Source organism: Sphaerodactylus townsendi, linkage group LG05 (genome assembly GCF_021028975.2).
Source record: "Sphaerodactylus townsendi isolate TG3544 linkage group LG05, MPM_Stown_v2.3, whole genome shotgun sequence".
Taxonomy (NCBI): domain Eukaryota; kingdom Metazoa; phylum Chordata; class Lepidosauria; order Squamata; family Sphaerodactylidae; genus Sphaerodactylus; species Sphaerodactylus townsendi.
Genome location: NC_059429.1, coordinates 75041143 through 75059303, shown reverse-complemented (window position 1 = coordinate 75059303; position 18161 = coordinate 75041143). Strand labels below are relative to the sequence as shown.

At 47.3% G+C, this 18161-nt stretch overlaps 1 protein-coding gene across 2 annotated transcripts; it reads left to right on the top strand.

The window, feature by feature from the left end:
• Window positions 1-273: 273 nt before the first annotated feature.
• On the top strand, window positions 274-18112 carry B4GALT2 (beta-1,4-galactosyltransferase 2). Of its 2 annotated transcripts, none has more exons than XM_048496015.1 (7): window positions 274-564; window positions 9125-9504; window positions 11497-11732; window positions 12091-12281; window positions 13144-13266; window positions 13933-14037; window positions 16576-18112. In XM_048496015.1, the coding sequence occupies exons 2-7, from the start codon at window positions 9195-9197 to the stop codon at window positions 16724-16726; spliced, it is 1116 nt and encodes a 371-aa protein (XP_048351972.1). In that variant the 5' UTR covers window positions 274-564; window positions 9125-9194; the 3' UTR covers window positions 16727-18112. The 2 variants fall into 2 exon arrangements, with proteins under 2 accessions (XP_048351972.1, XP_048351973.1); XM_048496016.1 differs by having other exon boundaries at window positions 9122-9504.
• The last annotated feature ends 49 nt before the right edge of the window (window positions 18113-18161 follow it).

Genomic DNA, 18161 nt, shown 5'->3' with positions numbered 1-18161 from the left:
TTGATTTACTTCCCTGTCTGTCCACTATTAGGCTATTGATCCCAGGTATCCTTCCCTACCTCAACTTCAAGACCCACCCCCGCCCCTCGGGAAGGCTGCTGGCGTAGAGAAGACCCAGAGCTTCCCCAACGCTTGTCTCCACATTGCTCGCCAAGGAGCCCCTCTTCTCCCCCCGGCACCCGCGTGCCCACTGCCCTGAGCGAGGGCGGCGGGGGGGCGGCGGCCTTCCCGGGAATGGCTGGAGGGGGCGGGGCCGAGCGTGCGGGAGGCGGGGCGACTGGCGCGCCCGGGCAGGCCCGATCGGCTCCGGTGCGTGGCCGCCCTCAGCCCTTCCTCCCGCCTCGGCTCCGCTGTGCTGCCCGGGATGGGGCGCAGGGGCCGCTGTGGCTGCTGCTGCTGCTGCTGGTCGAGCAGCCGCCCGCGCTGAGGCCGGGCCGGGCCGGGCCGGGGCCGGGGATTCTGCCGCGCCGTCCCTGAGCCGCCCGGCCCGGGCGCCGAGAGACAGCGGCGGCGGCGGCGGCGGCGGCACCGAGAGCGCACGGCACGGCCGTGCACCAGCAGGCGGTAAGCGGGGCCGCCCGCCGAGCCCCCAGTTGCGGGGGAGGGTCGGGCAGAGCAGGGCCGGCCGGAGGGCGATCGAGCCAGCCCTGTCCTCTTGCTTTTGTGGTCGGAGGAGGAGGGGCTGGGTGTGTTCCCAGGCAGCAGCAGGTCTGTCGCTTTGGTCCCCACGCCCGGTGCTGGTGTCGATCCTTCAGTCTCCTCCGGCGTCTCCCCCGGGCTCTGGTCTCACCCCCAACCGAGCACCTCCGTGGTTTCCTTGGCTTTGTTTTGGTACGATGCCTCCCTTGGATGGACCGGGCTTTGTGTCTGAGTGGCTGTCTAAGGGGCGTAGATGGATGTCCCCTGGGTGCACAGGTTCCTGCCTGTGTGCAGTTTGGGTGGGTGTTTCTAGATGTACTAAAGCATGACAGGTTACAGGCAGGTATGCGCGAGGGGATCAAGGTGTGCCTATCTATGTGCCTATTTCTCTACTATGCTCTTCACTGAGCCCCTCCCCCTGTCAGCCTCCCTCCCCTCCCCCAAGATGGCTCCTGCTCAATCCCCAAGGCGCTTCTGCTAGCAGAGGAAGATTGAGATTGTGTCTGGACTGCTCAGGAGTGTGTTTACTCTGTTTACTCTTGCACCTGCTATGTTGGCTCATTTTCTTCATGTATTTTGCCATGATGACTTTTGGGGTTCTTTTTCCTACGGATTCCAGAGAAGGCATGGGATTTCCTGTTCCAGGCAGGAGATCCTTGGGGGGAGGGGGGTGACACACAACAATGCCGCCTTTCTTTGGGAAGGAGGAGGACCAGCTGCTTTAGGAATGAGGGACCTCATAGTGATGGGGACACAGGAAAATAATGAAGTGTGTATAGGTTTTCTAGGATGTGTAGTCCATATGAAATAAATGGCCTTATTGCTGGCACTTGGATCCATTTATCAAAAGACTTGACTGGCAGTAGCTCACCTTTCCCAGCACTTCCATTTGCCCATGGATTGCTCACAAGACAATTGTATTTATGTCTTTTGAGAGCCCCCATGGGAATATTATTGGATTACCTGATTTGAATCTTGAGATTATTCTGTTCCTAGATACTATGAAAGGCTATATATATAAAGAAGGCTCTGCACTCTCCAATTTTCACACTTAGGGAAAAGGTGTAGCCTTACTAAACAGCTAACCATGAAGAATTTCCCTGGCATAAACACTTCACAAGGTACATTCTTGTGGCTATGATTTTGTTCAACTAGAATATTTCTAAATGCCACCAAAACACCAAAACATTGATGTCTGATCTTTGATGACTGCCAGATAGAAGAGAGGACTGAGTTTCCAGATAAATTATTCAGAGCCAAGGAGCAGCCCAGCTGCAGCCTGGCTCCATTACTAGATTGTTAGCATTGCAAAAAAGCCCATGTGTATAGCTATGCTAAGTTGTGTTGTACAATGGGATATCCAGCTATGTACTTAATTAAGGGAAAAGGGAATGGAATGGGTCCTTCATGGGCACCACATGCAGGCCTGGGATGGTGCTATTAATCTCTGGCTGTTCCATTAGTTATCTAGGAGGAATATTCTGTAGTTAACATCCATAGAGATAGAACAGTGGCAGAAAGGCCCTTTCATTGTGCATTAGTCAGGTGTTTTCCTTGTTTCTGAAATGAGCGACTCCTGTCGTGCAGGCCAATTTGCTACTTAACTTCTTACTGTAGTTTTTTTAAAAAACTTTTTCCTATGTTCTCAGTGAGGCTTTGCATAAGAGGAGGTAGTTATCTTCAGTGCATTGTTGGTAAAAAAAATTGGCTCAGGCTGAACTCCAAGGGCCTAACAGATCTCCTACGATGAGATGACTGTATTGTACATTATAGTAGCAACTTACTTGCTCCAGGACAAGTTATCTTGAAGAAACCCTAGTACAAGTACAGGCTGGCAAAAAGAGATCACACTGTTACAGGCCGGTGCCATTTTGTAATCCCATCATTGGACACAAATCATTTGTTTATAGTCTGCTTTTCTTGCTGAGCCTCAAGGTGGATTACAAATTATAAAACAATCCAATCAGATGGTCTAAGGCAGCCAATAAACAATATCATAGGGCCAGGGTAACAAGTCCCATGGTGCAGAGTGATAAGCTGCAGTCAAGCTGTGTTCACAGCCTGAATTCAATTCGGACTGGAAGTTGGTTTCACGCAGCTGTCTCAAGGTTGACTCAGCCTTCCATCCTTCCAAGGTCAGTAAAATGAGTACCCAGCTTGCTGGGGGTAAAGTGTAGCTGACCAGGGAAGGCAGTGGCAAACCACCCTGTAAACATTGTCTAGTAAATGTGATGATGTGACATTATCCCATGAGTCAATAACAGCCAGTGCTTGCACAGGGGTCTACCTTTACTTCTAGAATGAGAATTGCAAAATAAGAAAAAAAATGCAAACAAAAAATAGTATAAGGCATGACATACCATACACAGTGCAGAGACTGGAATTACAAATGTAGCAATGCAGTGAAGAGCAAGGTAGTCTGTAATTGAATTTTAAAGGGAATTGTTGGTCTGGCCATGAATAAAATAGGTTTGTCTTCTACTTGGCAATAAAACCTTGTGAGGTAAGGGAATGTTGTGGGGTATATAAAGCAGCCTCTCCTCCTACTTTTCATTTTAGTCCTGCAAGGTGACTTGGTCTTGCTGGGTGCCCCATCTAATTACATTCAATAGAGAGGCTCAAATCAGGAAGGCCCCTGGATGCCGTGTGTGGGGATAGGAAATGGCTACTCTTGAGATGCTGGAGCACAGCAGTCTGGAATAGGTGAGACAGCACTCATAACTATTAGGAAGCAATATGGCCTTGATGCAAGCATTGTGTCCATTGGAGTCTCATCCTACTGAGGTCATAAATTCAGTGTGGTGCAAGAAGTCAGCAGATTTTGAAGGCCATTGACAGCATAAGTACACACACACACAGCTTAATTTCTCCCGTATTACTTCAGGGTATTGCTGCCTAGATTGGCATCTGCTATTGGTCTTATTTATTGTGTGCTTTGGTGGATGTGCCTTGTGCTGGCAAAGGAGATATGGTGACAGTGAGCTGGACCTTAATGCCAAATTGTTCCACCCCACACTAGGCCCACCATATAACATTTTATCTGCTGCTTGAGTGAACTAGGCATAAGTGAAAATTTCAGATGTCCAATGATGTAAATATTCTGTCCATGTGTGGTAGACCTTATTCCCAGCTGATTAATTTAAATAAAGTACAGAAATGTGGTCTTGTAAATACTGCATTGGAGAAGAGCTTCCCAGTCCCTCCTTGCAATCTCACTCCACTGCTCCCTTTCAAGAGAGAGGAGAACTGTTGGCCCCTCCCTTTTGCAACCATTAGGCAAGCATCCATAATAAATAGGCGTACGGTAGGGCTGTGAAGGATTGTACAGAGGCAAAATTACTTCCCCCTTAATACGTTGAAATGGCTGTGAGTTCTGGAGCAAACTGACTGTCTTCCTGTTCACTTACCCTGGAGCATCAGAAGTCTTAACAGCTGAACTGGCAACCGCTTATCTGCGGTTGCATAGTGTGGGAGGTGGGTATTCTGTACTTCTTTCTCTCCCTCCAAATGCTGTATTGTGTGGGGGATTAGGCATGTATCCTGTTACCATCAGTCACTGCAAGGTGCTCTAAGCATGCTACCCTTCACACTCTACCTATGAAGATTTTGGCATGCGGGCAAACAAAACACAAGAGGGGTAAGGGGTGTTTGGCTGGATGGAGCAAGCTGAGCACTAGTAGTACTACTGACATCTTGGGTTTGGGCTGAGATGGAGGATTGCTGTGCGCACCAAACAAAATGGTCCAGCATGTCTGAAACCACTGCTCTGTAGCAGACGTTCTGTCTTCTTTGCAACTGAAAAGTTTTTTTTCTTGAATGGGTAATTAATTAGGACTAGAGGCTTTTGCTATGGTCCTAATAATCCCTTCCTCCCAAATCAATAGGATACTCTTAGCTTCAACATAGTCAGAGCCCTGAAAACATTTATAGCATCCTAAACTTCACTGGGATAGGAAAATGAAGCGGAGGAATACCTGTTTTGTGTTGCACATCACCTAGCCCTACCTTTTTTCTTTCTTTAAAACGTTTGTATCTCTCTAAAACAAAATATTCACAGGGCTGATTAGAACACATTTTGAACAATATAATCGAACTTAGGAGTGGAGATTCATAAAGCAACAACATCCAAATGATAATATCAGTGACAAACAATCTTGTATACCACAAAAGCCTGGATAACTGGCAAAAGTTTTCACCAAGCACGTGAAGGGTGGAAGTGCTACACAGAGGCATCATTACTGGGAATTCAGCTTTCTGAGAGCCATCCTTCTTGCCACTGAAGGTGGGAAGAGCAAACATCACAAGAGTCATACAAGTGCAGATAGGAGCAATGGAATTTAATTTTCCCTTTGTTGTACATGCTCTTTCCTACCGACATTCACTTATCCTGTACTTCCTTCAAGGAGCTCAGGGCAGCATTCATGGTACAGTGGAGTATCTACAGAAAATGGAGCCCAAGGCAAGAACTGAACCCCCCACCCCGCCACCCCGTGAGCATCTGCTGAGGCAGCAGTGATTCCTTTTTCTCCCAGGGCAATCTACATACACTCAGAGAAATTACATTAAATTAGGGTTGCCAGCCTTCAGGTGGAGTCCAAATTACGGAGATCTATTTCCCTGGAGGGTGAACTCTATGATCATGTTCTCTATCAGAGGCATATTGGGGGGGGGGGGGTGCCTGGGACAACCCCTGCTCAGGGCGCCTTCCCCCCGCAGCTCGGATGGGCACCACAGCCGCAGGCCAGTTCCTAGGACGATCTTCTGTTATGACTCCCATCTGAGTCACCCCGTCTGAGCCGCCATCCCCCCACCTCCCTGCAGGTTGCCTCCTGCCGTCCCCAGGCCCTGGAGAGGGCAGAAGCTGGCCTGCAGGGAGCGGGGAGGGGCAGGGTGCCGCAGGAGGTGGCCTGCTGCTGTGGTGCCTGTTTGAGCCACCTCCGCCCCCACCTCTGAGCCTCACCCCCGGGGGCCTGGGGAGGGAAGGAGGTGGCTTGGACTGGCGCCATGTACTGCTCATGGGGACGGGGTGTGTGTGTCAAATGACCCCTGGTTGGCACGGGGGAGGAGGGGGTTGGGGGCAATTTTGTGGGGGGGTGCCAGTGCGCCCAGGGTCATTTGACCCCCCCCCGGTCCTTGTGGGTGTTATGCCCCTGTTCTCTTTGATAATGTTTTCTATGATAGCGTGCTCAGCTTCCTTCCATCCACAACACACACACACCGCTTAATATCCAAATCCTCAGGAATTTCCCAACCTATCTTTCTCCCTAATAGGAACCAAAGTGGCTCGAAGGGGAATGTAGAGAACAAGGAGGGAAAACAGTATGGGTGGAAAGTGAAAATGGAGCAGAATGAAGGGAATGTGGGGAGGGTAAACAGAATAGGGGGAAGGGAGAGAAAGGTTGCTGGGTGGGCCACAGGAGGACGGGCCAGACTGTGTGCTGCTGGGCCAGTGAGAGGGCTGTTTAACTGCTGCAGCCCCACATATGGCAGCTGCAGGACTGCCCTGCCTCCACCTGGCCCTGCTTGTTGGGTAGGCTGCGGGAGGACTGGTTGGGCTGCATACTCCTGGGCCAGCAGGAGGGTTCCTTAGCTGCCACAGCCTGGCTCCTGCTGGTGCTGCTGTGCCCCCACCTGGCCCTGCTTGTTGGACATGCCATTGTAGGACTGGCTGAGCTGTGTGCTGTCAGGCCCTACTCCTTGCTCCTGTGGGGGCGGACATGGGGGGGGGATGAGAATAGCCACCATGTGCCACCACGTGACCTTCAAAAGGGGCACGTGGGTCCTCTGCCCCCTCCTAGATATTCCCTTGCATGGTATCCCCCCTTACAATAACCTTGTGAGGTAGGAGAAGCTGAAGGAGAATGACTGGCCTTCTGTCATCCAGTGAGCATCATAGCTAAGTAAGGTTTTGTATGTGCAGTGTTGTTGCTACAGAAAATGGCGCCCAGGGCAAGTACTGAAATTGTGCCTTGAGCCAGTCCCTGCCCAGCTGGGAGAGTAGAGGGAGGGGGCAGAGGGAAATGATGCTAAGAGCACACTTCTCCAGCCCCTGGGTGTGGACAGGAGCTTTGCAATGGCTTGGCTGTCAGCAGCGTGCACCCTGTGATTTATTGCCTACCTCTTCAAAGGAGCCTCTCTTGGCACCTCAACGTTTTATACAACTCCAGCCCTGCAGCACCTCCAGCTTGGCCATGTTGCTGCTGCTGCCGCCACCCTGCCAGAGGATGGAGAAAGATCCACATAGCCTGGTGGCTATAAGGGCAGCAGGAGGAGGAAGAGCACCACCAGGAGCTCACCTGATTTCCTGCTGGCTTGGGGGCCGCCATTGTCCCAAAATCACATGGCAGCAAGGTCAACCTCCCTTGCCTGCAGATCATCCAGGCATGGGGTGGGCAAAGGCATGCTGTGCAGCCAAGAAGGGTAGGTGTGGAGGCAGCTTGCAGAGAGGCCTCTCTCCATCCAGCCTCCATACCTGGCCCTACTGGCTGGCTGTCCCAGCGCCCCAGGCCAAGGCGACTCCACAGGTCCCTTAGCTGTCACACCAGAGGTAGCCATGTGCCGAGGCCACCAAACACCCTCCTGCCACACGAGTGAAGCAGTGCATGGGATATGGGTTGACTCCGGTGGGCTGAGCTCTAGTGGCTTGCTGGACTTGCAGAGGTGCGGACTGGGCGCAATTGGTGTGGTGTCTGATTGTGCCCCCACTAAAGCTGCACCCAGGACACGTGCGCTGGCTTGCCCCGTCCTTGTTATACCCCAGTGAATATGGGTCTGCCACTCTAACTGCCATCAATATTGCCTTTTTGTTTAATAAAGGGAATGGGATTGTTAACCACACAGAGTATGTATTAGCTGTATGTGTTATCCTGCCTTCCTGTATTGTTTTGTACTTATGTAGCATCATTTTCTGCATTAGTTTTAACATGCTGCGTTTGGTACTTTTTGCTTTGTTTCAAATGTCTGCAATCTTGCCCCACTTGCTTTGCTGATTAGATGTTGATTGTATTGACTTCCACTGCGTAATCCAACTTGAGTCTGTGAGAAAGGTGAACTGTAAATGAATAAAATAAACTGCTTCTGAACACTCTGTGGCTACTTCAGCATTCCATGATAATGATAATAAACATGCTCAGTTCTTGTTAGGACTTCTTTTGGGCTGGAATATCTTTCTGCTTTGATTTACAATAATAAGTTTCTGCATTCCTCTGAAATCCCCTCAAATGTACCAATGTGCCCACTTTGTCTGTGGGTGGACTTGTTTTATTGATTGACATGGAATTTTTGAAATATCCAAACACAGGGAAAGGAACGGGATACTCAAACCAACAGATGTCTCACCATACAGTGGCTTGACCATGGCTTGTAAGGTATGGGCATGTCACTGTAGGCAAGGCATGGGTCACTGAGAGGTAAGAGAAGCTTGGAGGTTTGTTCTACTTTACTAGCCACCGGTGCTCTGCAATCATAAGGAAAACTCATTGTTGAGAGAGATGTTGCTGATAAGATCAGATTCAAATGTACTGTAAGTTTTTTAAAAAGTTCAATTTTCTTCCTCTAGGAAGATCCAGTTTGAGAGAGCAGGATTTCAAAGTCAACATGAAACACCCTGTCTTAAATAGTGGGTCATGCTGAGAATGATTCTGTTCCAAATTCTGTAGTATGGGGACTTTTCTGTTTAAAAAGAAAGATGAGACTGGAGTGACTTGTGTCCCTGTATGTTCTATAAATCTTTGAAGGAGCTAAGGACTTAAAAAGGCCATTGGATCTGGAAAGAAGGGGGTAGGCAGGTTTGGTGGAAGGGCTCATTTGATCATGAAATGCCAGGAGCTGAGCCTGACTAATGTCTGAGCTGCCATGGGTCAGATAAGTGAGGCCCTAGTTCCCAGAAAGAGACACAGTCCCAGGAAGAGACACAACACTTACCTTGGTTTGTTTATCATGTGACCCCTAATCTGCTCATGAGTAGTGTTCGAGAGATTGGTCCCATTTCCATTTTGCTCTTAAGCAGCTGTTAATAGGATGGTGTCTTTTTCTTCTTTAGAACACCCTTGGCTGGTTGCCCTTGTTGAGAGCCAATCATGCAGCCCTTTGGGCTAAGCTTGTGCCCTCCTGCCAATATTTTTCCATAGACAGAAATTATGCCAGGGAGATTATTAGAGTGAAGGAGCTGGCTGAAGTAGTTCAGAATCGATAAACACGTACAGTCATATTGGCAGAGGGTGGGAGAGTGATGGAAGCTTCCTTTGAAGAACAAATATTGTCACACCTGGATGGGCAGTGTGGGTAGTGAGGGGGTGGCACTTGCTTCCTTTTAGCAACTAATACTATCCCTTTAAGGAGTGATGTCTTGAAGTTGCTATCAACTTGATTATTTACTGGGATAGGGCTAGAAATGTCAAGAAATTATGGCAGGGATGTGTGAGTTAATGATCTTTTCTAATGGGGAAGGCTTGTTTCCTAACTCCCTTCTCTTTGCCCCCAGTAGGCTCGGTGCCTGGGCCAGAACACCCTATGCTGTACCCTACCCCTGATGCTGGCCAGCCTGTGCCCAGAAGATGAGCAGATTGCTGGTGGGGGTGACCTTGGAGAGGATCTGCAAGGCTGTACTGCTCCTATGTCTACTGCACTTCCTTATCATCATGATCCTCTACTTTGATGTCTATGCCCAGCGCCTGGACTTTTTCAGTCGCTTCAATGTGCGCAATGCCTCTCGCACTCTGCCGTATGTCAACATCTCTCGGCCTAACAGCACTGCTGGGCCTCTGGGCCCTGAGCTCCCAGCCCCCAGTGCCAGGTCTGTCAGCAGCAACAGCACCATCACCGAGAAGCCCTTACCACCCTGCCCGGAGATGCCTCCTGGCCTAGGTGAGACAGCACCTTGGGTCTAGCTGCAGATGGTCTCTTGAGGTTCTGCGCCTGTTTATGTCACCAGCCTGCTCTTGTGCTTGGCTACCTTCCCTCCCACCACAGTTTAGCCTCTTCAGTGGTTATCCAGCATTAGATCTCCTGAGTTTGCCTGTATCTGGTTACCACCTGACGTTCCATCTGTTTCCTCTAGCTTTGGGCTGAGGAGAGAAGAAGGAACCGGAAGCTCCAGGAATCTGCAGAACAGGCAACGTAATGCAAGGCATGAATGTGGCCTCTAGTAGAGAATCTGTTTTCATGAGAGTGAAGAAACTAGGAAAATATGTGAGCAGAGGTTTTTCAAGATTTGCAAACTAAAGGGTGCTTTGTGTGACATATTTTATGGTGAGATGATGGAATTTTCTACCCTTGAGAGCTCATCCCTTCCCAAAATTCCTGGTCCCTATAGTCTTACACCCTTTATCCCTCCCCCCCCCACCCAGGACCCCGGCCATCTCATTCTTCCACATTGTAATCTGCCCCGTCTTTTCCAAAATAAAAACAAATTCTGCAAAAAAAAATCCAAGCAATTTATGTAATACTGCATAACTTATTCTATGCTGAGCTTGAGTTTCCTCAGTTGAATATTCTTACATCATCTCAGAATCACGTCCTGCCAGCCACAGTGGCTGGGAATCTCCCAGCCACGGGACATTTTTTCAGGCAAAACAGTGGACTCAAGCATGTGCAATTTGTATTATTTGGATTTGTAATTGAAAAAGCTAATTTCCCAGGTTTTACTTTTGGTGTCTGGCCTACAAATAGCTGTGGAGGTGGTTCAGGATCCGCTCAGCCTTCAGACATACTTTAGCACTGGGTGTGGAGATTTGTGCCCTCTTTAGGGGATCCCTTCTAATGAAGGTATGAAGTAGACCACCTCTTCCCATCTCCCTTCAGGACAAAGTATCAGTGGCATGGAGAACACATGAGTTGGTGGTTATATTTGTTTAGAAGATTTATATGCTGCCTCTTTAGAGAGCTGTTCAGGAAAAATCACAATATGAAAGATAAAAATCTTTGAAATTAACTATTAAATTCCAATAAATAAGCCTCAGAAGCATAAAAGCACATTAAAAACTGAGATCATAAAACATTTGGCAGCCTAAATGGTCCTCATAATAGATCTTCTGACTAAAAGCAGATTGTAAAAACAATTAAAACTATCAAGCCATAGTTAGCAGCTTGTAGGGGTGGGGAGGGCAGGTACAGAAAACTGTTGTATTCTAGTATCTGAAAAGAGCAGGGAAGGTACCAGGCAAACCTGAAGGAGAAGAGCATTCTCTCTTGCCTACCAAGTTAGTGTTGGCTAGCATCAGACTGTCTTGCCACCATTCTAGATGTTAATGAATGCTATCAGTATCCTCATACCCCACTGATCCACCTGTCTTGGGGATGGCAATGCCACCATATGAATGACTTGGTCAGTCTAGCTTCTTTGTCTATTCTAATAAAGTGTCTCTTAAGGGTCTTAGGCAAAGAGAGGATTTCCTTCCAACATTTCCTTGTTAAGATCCTTTAACTGGAGATGCCAGGGAGTGAACCTGGCACACTTGTTATGCAAAGCATGTGATATATCACTGAGGCTTCCATTGATAAAGGTAGGTGATTGCATCCTGGCCATTTCCCATGACATGCTTGCTCTGAGTGTCAGGATAATTCTGAGCCACTTGTGTCACTGGTTAGCTTGCAATTGGTTGTGAAGGTATACTGTTGGGGGTGGGGGTAGGGTTTGAACCTGTCGGCTTACCTATGCTTTGCCTGTTTTTGATCTGTATGTCCAAGAGCCAAGAGAATGTTTGAGTTCCTGGGTTCCTTTGCTTAACTTTTCTGAGCAATACTGTGCCCCCCTTCGGTAATGAGAGTAGCTCTTTGCATGTTGGAGGTGTGCAGACCAGAAGGCTGTGCTGGTCCTGGGAGACTACTGCACAGATAATCAACTCTCCTCTCTTACAGTGGGCCGGCTCCTGATTGAATTCAGCTCTCCAATGAGCATGGAGCGGGTGCAACGGGAGAACCCAGATGTGCAAGAGGGTGGCAAATACTCACCCCCAGACTGCTTGCCTCGCCAGAAGGTGGCCATCCTTATCCCCTTCAGGCACCGTGAGCACCATCTCAAGTACTGGCTGCACTACCTGCATCCCATTCTTCGACGACAGAAGGTGTCCTATGGCATCTACATCATTAACCAGGTATGTGAAAAATGGTGGTCTGCTGCCAGGTGGGGGTGGCTGGGCTTAGAGTAGTGCAGGAAAGTCCTTTAGGGTGGTACTGTTGAGTCCATACTTCATGGACTTCTCTGACCTAACTGGATGTGGAAACTTTTGTGGGAGGCAACATGTGAGTTGTTTTCCCCCTTATATGAGTTATCAGTGGCCACTTTTTCCTGCCACATTTTGCAAAAACCTGCTGTTGGATGAGATTTTTTAAAATCTAGGACAATTTAGAATGTTCTCCACACTGAAAAGTAACAAGGAGGTGACCCGTTCAGCGGAGTAACCATAACAAGGAACACTCTTTGAAGTAACCCTTGATGATCTTTCCCTACAGTTTGGTGAAGACACATTCAACCGAGCCAAACTCTTGAATGTCGGCTTCTTGGAGGCCTTGCATGATGATGAGAGCTATGATTGCTTCATCTTCAGCGATGTTGATCTTGTGCCCATGGATGATCGGAATCTCTATCGTTGTTATGATCAGCCTCGGCACTTTGCTGTTGCCATGGATAAGTTTGGTTTCCGGTAAGTGGACTGGATGCCTCTCTTCTAATGCTCTTTAATGCATCGAGTCGGGTTGGGAATTGCACCAGGCCTCTCCAGTGGCTGCCTTACCATATACTGAGTCATAACAATGGCTCATGAAACAGATTTTGTTAGCCTAATATTCTTCTGTCAGCCGCTCTACATGAGATCCATTAATTGGAGATGGAATGTCTGGTTTAGCATACTTTGATCCATTTGAAACACCAGAGATCCTTTGAAATTGTTCAGAAGCCAGAGATGGAAAGGTAAAAAATCAACAGGAGGGATCTGCCATTTTTTATGCATGCATAATGTACCCTGTTAATGTAGCATACTTATATCTCAACCCCTTTGGAGACTCCTTGGATAGGAGTATCCCTCCTGCAGAGTATGCTTATGTACCCTGTGGCTTGGGCCAGTGAAAGTTTTGAATCTTATGAAACTCTTTCATTTGGGAGGGAGTTTAGGAACATTTATCATTTTTAACCTAGTGCTGCATTTCTTCAAAGCATTTATCAGGTTACTTGGAATTGATGCAATTTGGAATAGATACTTTTAGAACCCATGTGCTAATGCCATATGCAAAAATCAGGCATGTTCACTGCTTGAATGTTACGTTCTAAAGCCCACTCTGTTGGGCTTTCTTGTGTCTCAAGGTAAGACTGCATGTGTAAAATGAAATGTTATCATTCAGTTAGGAAGAAGAAAGTGGAGGATCTGAGGGAAACATGATGCAATGAGCAATGGCTTTACATCACTGACATATCTTTCTGACTTGAATAAAGGACTAGCTGGATCATCCCAGTTTGGTGCACCTGTGCTCTTTACTTATCTCTGTCTCTCTCCTGCTTGTCCCTCATAGGCTGCCATACTCAGGCTACTTTGGAGGCGTCTCTGGCCTGAGCAAGACACAGTTTCTGAAGATCAATGGCTTCCCTAATGAGTACTGGGGCTGGGGTGGGGAAGATGACGACATCTTTAACCGGTGTGTGAAAGGCTTGGGCAAGCCAAACCAAAATTTTCCTCTTTGGGATGGTTGGTGTCAGTAGCTTCACTGCCTGTCTGTTGGGATGTGTGGATTGGCAGGGGCCAGTGTCTCTCTCCTGGAGATGAGGGTAGTTGTAGAAACTATAGCTGCTGACATGCATTAACTAAATATACAGTGAAAAGTATCGACTGGCATTCATTCAAGAACACAACAGAGAGAGAGAGCCCAGTGAAAGACTTGTGTGTCTGTGATCAGTGCAGAGCTGCTCCAGCCATTTGGGTAACCCAGGCACTGTTCTCTTGTGACACCCCACTGTGGTCCAGGGCAGTATAAATGGCTGGGCATGGGGAGAGCCTTCTTCTGTCTATCCCACCCCTACACAGGGGCAGTACTTCTGCACTCTGCCCTGGACCTGACTAGCAGAGATATGAGTCCAGGAGGTGTCAGTGGGCTCAACCCAGAGCCATCACATCTTCTCATTTTGTCACTGTCTGCTGCTTTGGAACTTTAAGCAGGCATTTGGTGGTACACTGGCCTTGGATCAGTGCAGTTGGTTCTGAAAGCCTTGAGGATAAGCGGGGGATTAAGTTCTGATTTTGTGGGTGGTACCAGAATAAATTATGCGCTTGGCTGATCTCTGAGCTGTAACCTCTCTTTGCACAGGATTTCACTTAATGGCATGAAAGTGTCACGTCCTGATGCCCGCATTGGGCGCTATCGCATGATCAAGCATGAGCGTGACCGTCACAATGAGCCCAATCCTCAGCGGTGAGTGAGAGAATCTTGGCTCTGTGGAGTCCTTTGCAAGCTACGAGATGAGCTCCTGCAGAGTTCTGCATAGCCTTCCACATTTTGTTCCACATACAAACTGAATCCCAGTGAGAGAGAAATTTCCTGTTGTAGTATCCACAAAAAGTACAACTAAGAGACATATGTACTACCATAGAACATCTATAAGCTCAATTTCAGCTGTCCGCCCACAACAAGAGTACTGTATTCTGTGTAATAATATCAACAATCCACAATTTGCACAAAAAATGGCTGGCCGTCCAAAGACTGAGTAATCTAACTGTTTACTGACTTAGTAATGGGAACCAGGTCTACCATGGGGCTATGATACAAATCATGCCCCTACACTTTATATGCAAATAGATATAACATGTATCATTAACAAGCTTCTCAAAGCTTATCTGAAAAATCACTAATGAGTGTCCAGAATCCAGTATTAGTTTGGCTTTGATAAATCTTTGACGGCTTGTGTTTTTGTGGTATTTTCACTATTCCTCAGTACTGTTCCAAATGATTTCATCTTTGCAGTTCAAAGTGGACCATGTTTATCTCTTTGTTTGGAATCAGGGCAACATTTATTAGAAACAAGGGCATGGGTTGTAACTTTTAAGTTTTGGCTGCGTCTTTGTTTCTGCACTGACCCTAACAGTTTGTCCCAGTTAGAAATGAGAGAGCTTCAGCTTTCGAAATGGTGGCTACATATTGAAAAAAAGATCTTTTCCTTGGGCTTCTCTTGGGAGGCCCTACAAATGCTCACCGCTCCGGAGATTTACCATCGCTTAAAGACGAGATTATTTGATCAGGAGTACCAATTTCTCCTGAGCAAAGCGCAAAGCTCTTGCTCTCCAATATTCTTTGGGATTATCCCTCAGAAAACTAGCCCTGCTATATACCTGCAACAACTTATTAATTACAATTACAGATGGGTCATGACTAGAGCAAGGTGTAACTCTTTTCCGTCAGCACACCTTCAAGGTCGATTCTCTGGTATTCCACAGGATGAGCGTCGCTGTCAATTTTGTCCTGATACAACTGATACACTTTCTCATATTCTGCTCCATTGTTCAAAGTACAACAACATCAGAACCGATTTGAGAACTGTGTTACCAACAGGATTTATGCTCCTTTCTGATAAAATAAAAATGGCTAAGCTTCTAAATAGCTCTAGTGTTGAAATATCTGAAGCTGTTGCTATGTTTTTGCTCCGTGTACTGCAAGTAGAGCAATAATGATCTTTTATTGTATTGAAATTCTTGGCACTGGTTTTATGCCTAATAAAGGTTTTGGATTTGGATTTTGTTTATCTCTTTGTCTGACTGTGAAATGCCTCTGGTCATTAATTGGAGGACATTTAATGGCTGCAAACAGTGCAAAGACAAGTCTGAACTGCATGGATTAAATCATTTGAAACAATACTGAGAAATAGTGAAAATACCATGAATACAAGAGCCATCAAAGACTTATCTAAGCCAGACTAATATCGGATTCTGGTTGCTGGTTAGTGGTTTTTCAGGTTAGCTTTGAGAAGCTTGTTGATGATGTATATTGTGTTTATTCACATGTATGATGTAGGGGCATGGTTTGTACCATAGCAACCAGGTAGACCTGGCTCAAATTACTAATTCAGTTAACAGTTAAATTACTCAGTCTTTGTACTACAAGCCATTTTTTGTGCAAATTGTGAGTTATTGATATTTTGGTTGCACAACCTCCTTTTCTCCTTTGTGTACAATTTAATGTGTAATAAGGCTGCCATCACCACTTGTTTCTTAACTGTCCCCCCTTGCCTTACTCTCCTGAACAACAGATGTGGCTCAGCTAGATTTGAATACCGGAGCACCTTAGAGACCAACAAGATTTTTAGGATATAAGCTTTTGAGAGTCAAAGCTACCTTCATTCAATGTGGCTCAGAATCTCAATGTAATAATGATGGTTCTGCACCAGATAGGTTTAAGAACCTAGGCTTTTTTTGGTGGCAGTCAAACAACAAAGTAATATTTAGAACCAGAGACCCCTTTACAAGGCATGTGTTGGTCTGATGCTGGTTATACTGTTATCCCACCTTAATGGTACCTTGGGTGACAATAGAGCTGCCACCGCTCAAATGACTTGGGGCAATGCTCTAACTTCCTGTTTGCCTTGATGCTCTGAATGCAATCGCCATTCACAGCACTCCCATTTGGCCACGTTTGCCAACCCAGCATGTCATTTGACAGCATTCTTGTTTTTATCTCTTCCCTACACATCCCCGTTACAAATGTGTTACTGGTTATTCTCACTGTGTGTTCAAAAGAAGCAATTTAATTTCAGTATTTTGATTCAGTGTAAATGAGATAAGAATTGTGAAGCATCTTCTATGCTGGAAAAGTTGCACAACATTTTTACTAATATGGCAGACACTTATGTGATGGACTGGGGATTTTCAGTCATCAACAGAATCCTTCCAATTGACCCGTGTAACCTCTGGATTTTCCATTTTTGTGCACTATAATATTTGTTTTTGGTTTCCCTGGCAGGTTCACGAAGATCCAGAATACCAAGGTTACCATGAAACGTGATGGCATTGGCTCACTGCAGTACCACCTGGTGGGGGTGTCTAGCCATCCCATGTACACCAATGTAACTGTGGAGATAGGACATCCACCACCACGCCCACCTCGGGGTTGACTTTTTGCTGCCTGGCCCTACCCATGGCCCCATGCATGAGGAGCTGTGTGGATCCCAGCCCTGACTGGTTCAGAGGACTGTGTCCTGACATATAGGACCTGTCTGCCTCCGTGGGAATGGGGAAAGGCCTACATGACATCTTTGCCTTGCCCAACCTGTGGCTAACCCCATCCTTCCTCTCACTAGTCAGTTCTCCACAGTGCCCTTCAGCAGTTGGGGAATGAATGTTTTATGGTGCCTGGCTCAGTATGGGGGTTTGGCCCCATTCATGCTTGGAAGGTGCCAAGAACAGAGGAAGCCTTCAGCAGGTCCTTGACCCTCCCTAGGCCTCAGCCAGAGCTCATCCTTTCCCTGAACTCTTTGCAGTGCTCTCTCTTTTAGGGACTGCAGAAGGACCGTGGTCATTTTCTTCTTCTTGCAGCCTGCAAGACTGCTGCCTTTTGAGTATTCCTTCCATGGCATTGGTCTCCTCTGATTGACTTTTGGCTCACAAGATGTAAAGGTGGTTCACATGCCCAGTTGGGGAGAGCTCCATTGAAGATGAAGCTCTAATGGGTCTGGCCACTGCCCACCTTCATTCATGGCTTGGTGCTGTCCCCTGCTGGGCCCTGGATGTCTCTTCTGGCTCCAGTAGCACAGGGGTATTTTATATAAAACCCTCATTAGAATACTTGAGTGCTTCCTGGGTTAGTGTGGCATGTAGCCAGTCTGGGTAGCAGTAGGGCAACGGGCACTTCTTCCTAGCAGGATTTGCTTCTCTGCCTGTGAAAGGGGGCAGGGTGGTTGGGTAGTGATGTTGCATCTCTCAGTAAGGGTGGAATCAGGATGGTATGGGTTGGCCTACTCCAGCATGGACTTGCTGTTCACTTTCATGGGCACAGAAGGACCACTGACCATTCATTGCAACAAAGCAGAAGGAAGACCAAATTGACCTCTACTGGTTTTCCCTGATCTACTGCCCTATCCCGCCCACTTCCTCACTTACTAAGCAACTGCACTTCTGCTACATTATCTGCCAGGCAGTTCTGCCCTATACCACTCATAGTGCCCTCCTTCTGAAGCCTGCCATCCACTACTACAGGCCAGGCGCTTGGATCTGGCTGTCGGCTCATGACACAGTGGCTCTCTACCTAGTACAAGAAGCTAGGAAGGTGCTGACATCCCTTGATTCTGGTTATGGTGCCTGGCAGGTAGAATCTCCTGTGTCTGCCCACTTTGGGGTGGAAGCCGGGCGAGGCTCAAAGCCTGGCACCAGCACATTGCACAGCCTGAGTGTTGGTAACTTTTGTATATTTGAATGTTTTGATCCCTTTTAAAACCTATGGTGAATGCAGCACTGATCACTATGATCAGACTTTTGTATTCAATAAAATTTCAAAACTTGGAGACTCCTTGTGTCGAGAATGTGAATGGGAATGATACTTCAGGGGAGGAT

Coding starts and splice junctions, on each gene's coding strand:
- B4GALT2 (XM_048496015.1), top strand. CDS start 9,195: ATGAGCAGATTGCTGGTGGGGGTGACCTTGGAGAGGATCTGCAAGGCT. Junction 9,505..11,496: donor GGAGATGCCTCCTGGCCTAG/GTGAGACAGCAC, acceptor CCTCTCTTACAG/TGGGCCGGCTCCTGATTGAA. Junction 13,267..13,932: donor GATGACGACATCTTTAACCG/GTGTGTGAAAGG, acceptor CTCTTTGCACAG/GATTTCACTTAATGGCATGA.